Source organism: Natator depressus, chromosome 7 (assembly GCF_965152275.1).
Source record: "Natator depressus isolate rNatDep1 chromosome 7, rNatDep2.hap1, whole genome shotgun sequence".
NCBI classification, from domain to species: Eukaryota; Metazoa; Chordata; order Testudines; family Cheloniidae; genus Natator; species Natator depressus.
This window is the reverse complement of record NC_134240.1, coordinates 104,637,253-104,649,761: the sequence shown is the minus strand read 5'-3', so window position 1 is coordinate 104,649,761 and position 12,509 is coordinate 104,637,253. Positions and strand designations below refer to the sequence as shown.

Below are 12,509 nucleotides of genomic sequence, written 5' to 3'. Positions count from 1 at the left end.
CGCGCAGGCGCAATCCGCGCGCGCGGTGGCTGTGGCGCTGGACGGCCGCTGCTGCGAGCCCGAGCGGCGGAGGGGCGTCGGCAGCCGGGGCGGCGGCGGCAGTAGCAGCAGCAGCAGCAGCGAACATGGCGGCAGCGGCGCTGTGGCGGAGCTGCGCGAAGGTGACTCGTGAACCTGAAGGGGTCGGGCTGCCTCTGCCCCGCTCTACTCGCGGGCCGGGAGCCCCCTTCTCCAAGGAGGCGCTGCGGGGTGCCGGGTCCGCCTGGAGAGCGGAGGCCCCGCGCCTGGAGCTGGGTTGTCAACTTTCTACAGGCACAAAACCCGAACGCTCTAGCCCCGCCCCTTCCCTGAGACCACGCCCCTTCCTGTGGGGGGGCCCTCACTTTCACTGGGTCGGGGGCTGGGGTGCAGGAGAGGCCGAGGGCTCTAAGTGGGGGTGCGGGCTCTGGGGTGGGGCCAGAAATGAGGGGTTCGGGGGGTGAGAGGGGACTCTAGGCTAGGGCAGGGGGTTGGGGCGCGGGGGGGGAGAGGAGTGAGGGCTCCGGCTGGGGTGCGGGCTCTGGGCTGGGACTGGGGATGAGGGGTTTGGGGCGCTGGAGGGGACTCCAAACTGGGGGGTGGGGCTGAGGGATTCGCAGTGCGGGAGGGGGCTGTGGCTTGAGGCACAGGGGGTTGAGGTATGGGAGGGGGTGAGGGGTTAAGGGTGCTGGAGGGGGCTCTAAACTGGGGGGTGGGGCCGAGGGATTTGGAATGCGGGAGGGGCCTGCGGGTTGAGGGAGGGGGTTAGGGTGTGGGAGGTGGTATTGTCTCTGGGGTGGGATGTGGGCTCTGGGGTGGGGCCAGGGATGAGAGGGTTGGCATGTCAGAGGGGGCTCCAGGCTGGGGGATGGGACCAAGGGATTCAGAGTGCGAGAGGGGGTTGGGGTGCAGGAGGGGGTGAGGGCTCTGGGGTGGGGCTGGGGATGAGGGGTTCAGGGTGCGGGAGGGGGCTCTGGGCTGGGGGCAGGAGGTGAGGAGTCTGGGCTGGGGGTGCAGGAGGGGGGTCTGGGTTTGGGGGTGCTCAGGGTTGGAGGTTGGGATGCAGGAGGAGGTGCAGGCTCTGGGGTGGGGCTGGGGATGAGGTGTTTGGGCTGTAAGAGGGGCCTCCAGGTTTTGCGGGGGCCTCAGGGTTGAGGCGGGGTTGGGGCATGGGCTTACTTTGGGAGGCTCCCAATCAGTGGGGCTAAGGCAGGTTGCCTGCCTATCCTGGGGCACCATGCTGTGCCCCAGAAGTGGCTAGAAGGTCCAGCTCCTAGGTGGGGGCAGGAGGCTCTGTGAGGCACGCTGTTCTCGCCCGCAGGCACCGCCCCCCCCCCAGCTCCCATTTGCCGAGAACCGGCCAATAGGAGTGCAAAGCCGGTGCTTGGGGCGGGGGCAGTGCGTGGAGCCTAGTGGCCCTTCCACCTAGGAGCCGGACCTGCTGACCACTTCCGGGGCACAGCGCGATGCCCCAGGACAGGTAGGCACTAGCCTGCCTTGGCTCCGCAGCACTGCCGACTAGACTTTTAACGGCCGGTTGGCGGTGCTGACCGGAGCCACCAGGGTCACTTTTCCACCGGGTGTTCCAGTTGAAAATCAGACAACTGGTCACCCTAGCCTGGAGCCCCTCATGCCCCCCTGCCCAAACACGTCTGCTCCCGGCCCCCCTTACCCCTCCCCTGCCCCTCCCCTGTCACACCCAGACACCCCCCCCGCCGCCCCCCCCCCCCCCCCCCCCCCGGTTTTGAGCCTGTCTGCCTCCCTCCTCCAGACCCAGGCCATTTTCAAAAGATAAAGATTTCAAAAATTGCCGTTTTCGAAGGCAAAAGCAAACCTTTGGAGCACCTATTGTTCTGTGAACTTGTTAAACCAAATATCTTCCACTCAGACCTCTGTAGGTCCTCACCTCCAGGCTGCATCTAAATCTTGCTGATTCTTTCTGCATAATATTACTATAATTTGGCTTTTTCTACCCATCCACAGACCTAAAACTCTCATCCAAGCTATTATCATCTTGTATCTCAATTACTTCAATAATCTTCTCACTGGCTTTGGCAATTGCAGTCTTGCCTCGCTCATATCCATTCAGAATGTTACTGCAAAGATCATTTTCTTATCTTGTCGCCCCATTCTTTCCGTCCTTCTAGTGTCTGCCCCTTCTCTAGTTAATGTTATAAAATAAAATTATTGGACTTTTTGATATGTGTTGAACTTAAGTTTCTCAATTTGGAACAAATATTTTGAAGAAGACATTTAAATTATTTTTTTTGCTTCATTTTTTCATGCAGCTTTATTAATGGTTAAAGCGTTTAACTTTCAGTCCTGCTAATAAAGTGAGCCTGAAACACACGTAGCATGCTATCATTAATCTAGTGTTCCATAGCAACATTAATAAGTAAATAAATATTTATATGTTATGGGCATCCTGAAACATTCTTCAGATTTTAATAACTCCATCAGAATTTGAAACTGAAATCTGTTGTTATCCAAAAGAAATGTTGTTAGAATGTTGCAGCTATTTAAAAAAAAAAATCTTTGAATGCTAAAGAATTCATATTTCTCCATATAGCCTTAACTAATTCATGCTGTAATTATCTCCCATCCTCTACTTACCCGCCAACAATTTTGCATCCATCTACGATGCTGTCAGAATACCATATCTTATGCACACTTTCTATATGGACTACAATCCTTTAACTACCATACTGTAAATGTAAGCCTACAAACTACCTCACAACCATGATATAGGCTGTATGCACAACCCATTCTTTGCTTCAGCTAGATCACCACTGGCCCCTGATGTGACTTGAGTGCAGTGTAGGTGGTTGGCAAGTGAGTGTGGAGTCAGAGATAAGAATATTTGCAGAACCTTTACTGTGAATTTCCTAATTTCAGCTCTTTGTGCTGTATCGCTTTTTGACATTTAAAAATAATCAGTCCGTTAAGGCTTATTACCAGTTGGCAGTCTGCTGCTTATCGTCATTTTCATTACACCAACTCTGGGATTTAAAGTCATTAAATAGAAATACGTTTTTATATAATTGCATCTTTTCTGAAGTGCGTACTCACTCTTAAAGTTATAAAATGTTAGATTACAGTTTATTTTGACAAGTTCCTCTATGATATCACGGTTGTGCCGTAAGTTGTAAAATTATTTTAGCCACATGTTTAATAATATGCATTGTAGCTGAATGATTTGGATGCTGGGGCTGCATAACACTTAGGAACAAGAACAAAAATAAAAACGCATTCAAGCTTTAATAAAAATAGAGTATTTGTACAACAGTCCATGTAGTTGCTAGCATTACTAGTTGATTGGTCTCAAGGCAGACACGCTGAAAACAGTGAATAGGACTATTATTGTAAAGAAACTTTTAGAATTTAATACAATTATGTTTTGATTGGAGATAAAATTTATTAAAATGTACAGCTATTAAGGTGAACATTCCAGAAAGCTTCTAATATTAGCAGTACTGAAAACAGATTCTAGCTGGTAGCTGCAATTCTCAAAACTATTCACATTTTAAAAACATTAATATTTTTGAATCCTTGTCAAAATAACAATATGTTTACCAAGGTATAGAAAACTGACAGGAAGAAAGTAGTTTGTAGGATTGATAGACACAGGTTGAAAGGAAATTAAATTGGTCGAGCCCCTTTGTTGCAAATGCTCAAAAACTTGAAATTAGTAGCATTGAAAATAATTAATTATGTGTAATTGTATTTCCTTTTCAGTTACTGAATAGAGAATAAAAACATTGGGTGAAAATTTATATTCCTGTTTATAAATACTTGAACAATGTTTTCTGTGCATCAAAATTAGTTTTTATAACTTTCTTTATTATTATCTGTCAACAGCTAAGAAGAAACATGCCAATCTACTTGGCTTCTTGGAAGGCTCCTCCTAGTGTCTGTAAATCATCCAAATCAGAAGCTATGGCAAACCTAGCCAATGAGCGGGTAGTGTGTGCTCCCCTTGACACACTTACAGAAGAAGAGATAATGATGAAAGAAATGGGTAACTTGCTGTTCAAACTCTTAACATGGAGCCACTGGATGCATGTTAGTCCCTTAACTGTCCGTGATAAGCTCATCCCCCATCTCTCTGTCCAGAACAGCCTGATTCTCCCTTGACAGCCCTCCTTCCTGTGGAATGGCAAGGCTAAGCAGTGGCACCACACATTGAGGACTAGGCAGAGCGTGCAGGAAGAGTGCAGGGATCACTATGGAGTCATTGGGGCTTGTTTTCAAAGAGGGACAGAAATGGGGGCAATGGTTGATGGGGGTTTGAGGGCAGAGTGAAAGCCTCCCCCAAGTTGTGATATGGATACCTATCCACTAGGAATTGGATCAAAATAGTTGTAACTGTGCCATGGCCTGATCAGCTAGAGAGAGTAAATAGAAGAACTAGATTAAGCAAAAAACCTTTTTCCAGTTTATCATTTACAGGGCTCTTGTTCGACCAAAATAATACACACCAGCAAGGTGTCTGGCTACATTCACTGAAAGCATTTTTAAGTCTGTAACCTCTTAAAAAACAAAAACAAAAAAAACCCCTAATATAAATATCAAACAAACTAAACAGGAGAGCTCTTATGTCTCCAGGGTTTCTGACCTGACTTTTGGTCAGCAAAGTGCTCTCGTTATGAGAACTCTCAGAAATTTAAAAAGGGTCTGAGCTGTAAATAGGTAGTGCCCACTTATGTCAGCACAGGGACTTGCATCTAGCTGAAACTGTTAAACCTCTTGCTGGGAATTAACCCAGAACACCCATATTGCTCTCTGGAGCACTTGATCTTCCTTCCTGGGACACCACTGGGTTAGGGTGTTGCATATCTGTGGGATCTCCGTGCATTAGGCACTGAATGGTACATATGCCTTGTTACAAATACTAAATCGCTGACTCAGATATTATTTAAAGAATTGGCTAGAATACTTACATCCTTTCTTTTTCTTCATTATAGTGAAAAAATTTGCTCAAGACCAAATTGCACCTTTGGTAAAAGCAATGGATGCAAATGCAGAAATGGATGAATTTGTACTGCAAGGACTATTTGAACAAGGGGTCTGCATATTTTATTATTTTAATTCAAGGGTTACATTGTTATTAAATGTTGCTGCCAGTTGTGCAACTTTTTTTTTTTAGATTAAGTAGTTTGAATGAATGTTACCTTTTCTGTTTTCAACCCTAAATCGACGTTTAGTGAGAAATTACAGTTAGAAAAGTTAAAATGTTGTGTTTCATTCTGACATTTAAATTCTGACAAAACTATATCAGAGTAGTCATGGTGATGAATCGCATATGTGTTGATAGCTCTGTATTTTGTTTTTTGTATGAGTAAATAACCCTATCTTGACCCCTCTGCAGTGACTATCAGCTGGTTAATTTATTGCAGGCATTGCAGAGGGATCTGAAGAGATTTTACATTCTCTGACTTGTACAAAAGTATTTGAATTGCTTATTACCTCTAAAGTAATTTTTTTTTCCAGTAGTGAAAATATTTGAAAATCTTGTCAGCCTAAATTACTGTCTGTGATGATTTCCCCAGAACAGTTGTATTTACATTCTCTCCCTTTTAGCTAATGAGTATTGAGCTTGGACCAGAGTATGGAGGAACTGGATCTTCATTTTTTTCTACCATACTGGTGGTAGAGGAATTGGCCAAGGTTGACCCAGCTGTAGCTCTTCTGTGTGAACTCCAGAACACAGTTACGAATAAATTGTTTATTACATATGGAACAGAAGAACAAAAGAGAACTTATTTGCCCAGGTTGGCTAAAGATTTGGTGAGTTAAGTATGTCCTTTATGAAATAACATAAAATTTTATATGATTTCATAATGTTAGTGTCCATTTAGGGAATTAAATGATGCATTACATTCTAAGGCAATATCGTCATATGCAAACATTGGAATTCTATTTGAGACCTGAAATCTGTCATTCCATGTACACAGATATATCCCCTTCATCTGGAGGGTGAAGGGGAAAAACGAAAAGTCTGTTGCACGTTTTTCAGAAATTTGGGGCTGATTCTGCAGTCCTTTTGCACACAACTCCCATGGGCTTCAACTGGAGTTACATATATGTAAAAAATAGAGGATTGCATGTTTAGTAGTTTTTCCTGAACCAAACTTTTCCAGGAGCTTTTTACCATATTCTATCTGTCTTACAGCAATTTGTACTGTTCCTTGATGTGAATTTAACAATAAACAAGATTTTTTTTTAAAAAAAAAGAGGCACAGTGTTTATCACTGGTGAATTGGCTGGGGGAAAGGAATGATTATTATGTATACATTAACATCAGCAGAGCAAAAAAGGTTGTTCTGTATGGAATCATCATGAATACTCCTAAATATATATATTTTTTATTAGGAATCCTAAATAGAGTTTGATAAGAATCTTGACTTGCTGTGGAGAAGAACTTAAAAGCAGTGGACTTGAGGGATATGTATCCATGTAATCACTCAGTAATACACTGTAATATGCAGAAAGCAATACTGTGGTGCTGTAGAATAGTAGGAGCCCAGATAAGTGTCTCTGTGAATGTAGTGAGTTGTGGTGCATACTCATGCTGTTCTTGCAACTCGGGAGTACGAAAATTAAATCTGAATGCAGCTCATGTAAGATTGGGTTGTGACAACACATCGAGGTCAGTTTGACAGTATTCTAACATCAAGACGTCAGGCAGAAATGTGAGATTTTTCCACTTGTTTGTTAGAAAAAGGTATTTAGAATATTAGACTTTTTCAAGTATGTAAATCATGTTAGTTACAGTATTTCATAAATGTTCTAGTGCTTAGGACCTAGATTCTATAACCTGTACTTGTATTTAGTATCTTACTCTGTTACCCATAGATTTCAGTGGGACAAATTGTAAGGAACTACTCAGCATGAGTTACAGAAACTGGTATCAGTCTGTAATCTGCCCTGTCTCCTTAACTGAGGTCCCAGAACAGTTGCCATACTCTGGGTTTTTTTTTCTTTTTGGCAGAACACAGCATTCCGGCAGAACCACTAAGACAGCTTACTTGGTAGGTCAAACCCTGAAATACAGTTAGCTAGTTCGTACTAGAGCTGTTGATTGATTGCAGTTAACTCATGCGATTAGCTCAAAAAAATTAACTGCGATTAAAAAAAATTAATTGTGATTAATAGCTTTGGTAAACAGTAGAATACCAATTGAAATTTATTAAACAGTGCTCACTTTATATTATTATTTTTTATTACAAATATTTGCACTGTAAGAATGATTTTAAAAATAGTATTTTTCAATTCACCTCATACAAGTGCTGTAGTGCAATCTCTCTTTATCGTGAAAGTGTAAACCTTTTTTTTTCTTATATAACTGCACTCAAAAACACAACCGTGTAAAACTTTAGAGCCTACAAGTCTACTCAGTCCTATTCCTTGTTCAACCAATTGCTAAGACAGACAAGTTTGTTTACAAACTGCTGACTGCTTCTTATTTACAATGACACCTGAAAGTGAGAATGGGCGTTCGCATGGCACTTTTGTAGCCAGCGTTGCAAGGTATTTACGTGCCAGATATGCTAGACATTCATATGCCCCTTCATGCTTCAGCCACCATTCCAGAGGACATGCTTTTATCCAAGGATCAGTACTATACCAATATTAATCCTCACAAAACCTTATAAGGTAGTAAGTAAGTTTGGGAGAGCAGGGAAGATGTTGCAAAAGTCATGACTTCGTTCTCCCTAGCTCTAACCTCTAGACAACCCTGTCTTCACACTTATAAACCTAACTGATACTACCCGCAATATGTAGGTTAAGATGGTTGAAATATTTAACAACTTTATGCTTATTTTCCTTTCAAGTCTTATATTAATGTTGCATGGTATGCATATATTTTAAATAAAACCTATAATGTAGTTTTCCCTTCAATTGATAGATAGGCAGTTTCTGCCTTTCCGAGGTTGGATCTGGCAGTGATGCATTTTCTTTGAAGACTCATGCTGATAAGAAGGGAGACTACTATATTATCAATGGCTCAAAGATGTGGATAAGCTTTGCAGAACAGGCAGGAGTGTTTTTCGTGTTGGCAAATGCAAATCTTTCTTTGGTAAGTTGCTAAGGAACAGTTGTGGCTATTTCCTGTGGCTGTTGATAATATGATACTGATGTAATGTGGTGTAAATTCTTTGCATCTTGCTCCCACTAAAAACTGATTTTTAAAAATTAGTCATATTTTCCCTGAATCATCTATATGACAAAAATGGAGAACCTGGTGAGTATTTTAACAAATTTCTTCACACACCTGGGAAAATAAAAATGTCAAAACAGTAACTGCTCAAATGAGGGACCCAGCAAATATTGACATATCATGTGTCATCAAAGAATAGACATTCTGAATCTTAATGGCACTTCTATTGTCTTATCTTTTTATGGTTTGGTACTGGCAGGATACTGTGATTAAAAGTGCAATAGAACTAGGCCTATGTGCAATGGAAAGGAAAAGTTAGTACAATATTAAAACATGCCCATGTGACAAAGCACATTTGAAAAGAGACATGCCACGTTTTTTCATTTATCAGTTTAGGTCTAAGTAAGGTAAAGATAAAAAATCCTAAACTGCATAGTTTAAAATGTAAAAACATTTCCACCAGTTAACTGAAAAAGATGGTGCAATTGAAAGGTGAAAACTGAGCAGCTGCAAAACTAAATTATAAGAAAAGGTGTTTTGTTTATTTATTAGCATTGTTTTGGAGTGATCCATTTAAAAAAAAAAAAAAAGCCTAACTTGAAAATATTTATAAAATGTAGTTATTTAAGTTTATGTTTCAACTGATCAAAAGGGTTTTTTAGTTCCATCAGTGAAGAGCTGACTTTTTAGTTGAAAATCATGTCATTTCCAGTCCAGGTCTATATTTATTGATTGATTTGATTCTGTTTATTTATTTATTTAATTTCTTCATTCATAAATAGGTAGACAACTTAAATTAAGAAAAAGTTCCATAATATTAGATACACTGAAGTTCAACTAAGTCTATTTTTAATCTCTTCCATGAACACTGAAATTTAGAGGCAAGTTATTAATTCAAGGAAGCAATGTGTTTCTGTGTCAACAAACAGACAATTTCAAACTATAAATTGAAGTGCAGTAGTTAATGAATGGGATAAGTCTCACATGAACACAAAATATAATTTCAGTTAAATGCCATTTGTGTGCAGCTGCCATTAGTGTAAATGGGAATTACATATGTGCTATGTGAGAATAGATCAATATAGGATTATATACTGAAATATCATGTAGCCTGTATTTTACACAAAGCTTATAAATATTGCAGCCAGTAATTATGCTAAGAGAATATTAAGGTTGTAAAGCGAAGTAGCCAAAAATGAGCAAATTCCAGAATTAAGGTTGCTTATGCAATCCATATATATTGTCCCATGCCTTATTTACTGCACACTATTAAAACTGTGATCTGAATACAAAATTAATTTCCTCTTGGACTTTTCTATGATACTGTAGCAATTGAGTGCTTCACTAATGTTAACTAATTTATTTTCCCAATTCCACTGTGCTGTGAGGTAGTAGTATTACCCCCATTTTATAGATGGGGAACTGAAGCACAGAGTGACTAAGGTCAAAAGTGTCCACTAATTTTGGGTGCCCCAACTTGAGTCACCTAGGACCTGATTTTTTTCAGAATACTTGGTATTTTATATAGCCCTTTAAATGTTCAAAACACAGTTTCTAGTAACTTCAGTTGCAGATGTGAGTGCTCAGCTCCGGGGGTCTTATTTTGACATTCATAAAATGAGGAATACACAATTTAGTGGACATCTGTGCAAAGTTTAGTTTGTGATTTGCCTTGCATCACATAGAAACTCTGTGATAGAGGCAGGGTTAGAAACCAATTCTCCAGGATAGTGCTCAGCTGCCTTAACCATGAGACCACACTTTCTCTTCTTCCAACCCCCTGCATTCCAGCTTCTGCAACAAACGAAGCAGGTATCCTACAGACCACTCTCTTTCACTGCACAGTCCTGATTTATCCCATGCCAGGTCCATTCTGCATACTGAAAAAGTTAGGTGTGTGCTGTTGAAAAAATAGTATTAACGGGCAATCCTAATTTGAGTTTATCCTAACTTTTGATTGCTTTTTTTAAAAAAAACTAGGAAATTATACATGTCAAGTTTGCAAACTGAAAAATAGGAATTCCCTCATATGGAATTATACTGACCTCTGTGTGCATCATCCACAGTGTTGGAACCTTTAGATCCTCTTCATAGACCTGCTTGAGCTAACTTGGTAACTGATAGCGGTCGTAGTTTGTCATCCTTTATGGGGACTAGCCATTAGAGGTGGATGAGAGAAACACTTTGTCATTGGGTTTCACAAATAGTTGCTGACAGCAGAGGAATCTTAGGTTCGTTTCTAGGTTCTCCTGGGGGTGTGCTCTAAGTGGTCATACTCTTCTGTCCCTCTTTCTGCATCCACAAGACCTGACCCATTCTGCCATTGTCCCCTCAGACAGACTGTCTCTATGATAGCCCTGCTTCTCCCCACTTCCAGCTCCATATACCAGTCTCTGCCTTTTCTCTGGCTCCTTGTCCCAGTCTGTTTCCTTGCCTAATCAATCACAGTCTCCACTCCCTTACCCAGGCTTCTAATCCAATTCCAGTCTTTTTGCCTAGCCAGTCTAAGTGAATAAAGCACAATTGGGTGACCTTGTTTTTGCTGATGGCATTTTTGCTGCTTAGTTTGACACATTATTTAATAGAAAAAAAATCCAGCTTTTGGCAGACACAGCAAAACACGTTGGTTTGTTGATAAACAAGGGGAGGACAATATATGGCTATTGGTGTCCCAAAAGCAACCATTAGCGTATACTCAGAAACACTAGGAAGAAATAATTTTACTTGTTTAGGGAGTTAGACGTGCAGTGATAGTGACACCATGCTACATGTCAAGCAATAAATATAAAAAACAGCAAACAGCTTTCATAAGCTTGAAAAGATTTGAAATAGTAGTATGATTGGCGCGCATATGAAAATATGGATTTTTAACACCATCATCATGTCTGTCCTCCTTTATGGAGCAGAGTCATGGAAATCTACAACAGAAATTGTAAGAAGATCAACTCATTCCAAAGTAAATGCCTGTGGAAGGTCTTCAAAGTCCATTGGAAAAAGTTTCTTGCAACATCAGAAATTCTATGTAGAGCAAACCAACCTAAAGCATCAAACATGATAAGAAGACAATGATGGACATATTTAGGACACGCTATTAATGATGCCACCAACTTGACTTCCACGTCAAGAGATAACATGGACACCACCTGAGAAGAGGAAAAAAAAGGGTGACCTAAGGAAACATGATGCAGAGCAATAAAGAAAGAAGCTAAATCCATCAACAGGACTCAGCAGCCTGAACAGAGCACAAGACTTAAGTAAATGGTGGAAATTGGGTGGATGCCCTACGCACCTGAGGATGTGTGAGGGATAAAGAGAAAAGAAATCTAAATCTTTCCCTCTGGTCTCCTTGTCTAAGTCCAAGTCTTTCCTCCACCATCCAATCTCTCCCGTCACTCTCTCCCAGGCTCCTTACCATCTCAGTCCCCACAATGCCTCTCTGCTCCAGTCTCCCCAGGCTCTTAATGCAATCTCAGTCTGTATCCCACCGATCCCACTCTCTTTGCTGGACAGTCCCATTATTTTTCAGTCCCAGTCTTCCTCTCTGTTGCTCCCGCCCCGCCCTTCAGGCCTGATTCCTCATTCTACTGCATTCCAGCCAGGCTGATTCCTCCATCTCCACACTGCCTGGGCTGCAGCAGGAGAAGCACTGAGAGCACAAAAGAGATGTTTTGCCTGCTCTCCTTCCCTGTGTCCACTGTCACAGCAGCACCTGGAAGATGGGAGGAGCAAGTGCAATCTGGGAATGAAGCATCCTCAGTGGGGGTGGAATCTTTAGAGAATTTAGGTGCCAAACTAACAAATCTGTATTGAACATGTGTGAAGTGAGATCTTTCAAAGGCTTATAATTTGGCAGTTTTTCATGGGAACAAGAAAAGCTACTGCCATGCCAAATTTGAAATCCCTGCACTAAAGCCTGGAGGCTTTGGAGAGTCTCAATGAAGTGGTGCTAAGAAGTATTTTACTGGGGGGAAATGTATTTTCTCTAATCTTGAAAATGGCTGAAACATGTTTGCTGAAATTCCGCTGCTCCCCTCTACCCCCATGAGGTTAACAGCCAGCATGGAAAATTTTAGCCTGAACAGTTAAAGTTTGGCAAAGCTGTTATAAACAATTGAAAAGAGGGTCTTCTAAAGGGATGTGTCCGAAAACCTTAATTATTAGCACCACTACCATCTCCACATATAATAAGTCTCGTGACTCACCTAGATGCTTTAGATGTAATACTAAAAAAGGCATACTAACTTTTTTTTGTTTTCTAGAAAACTCTGATTATGTTGGGTTCAAGTATTTAAGGTAACTTCTGTGTTATGAAATACATGTTTAATCAGAT

General features: G+C 41.5%; 1 protein-coding gene across 1 annotated transcript in view; it reads left to right on the top strand.

Moving 5' to 3' along the window:
- Positions 1-9: 9 nt before the first annotated feature.
- The window catches only part of ACADSB (acyl-CoA dehydrogenase short/branched chain), a 29,842-nt gene continuing 17,342 nt past the window's right edge, over positions 10-12,509 (top strand). The window contains exons 1-5 of the mRNA XM_074959206.1: positions 10-161; positions 3,877-4,036; positions 4,983-5,083; positions 5,599-5,805; positions 7,928-8,098. Of these exons, the coding sequence (XP_074815307.1) occupies positions 126-161; positions 3,877-4,036; positions 4,983-5,083; positions 5,599-5,805; positions 7,928-8,098 (675 nt within the window). The 5' untranslated portion in view covers positions 10-125. The remainder of the gene's footprint in view (positions 162-3,876; positions 4,037-4,982; positions 5,084-5,598; positions 5,806-7,927; positions 8,099-12,509) is intronic.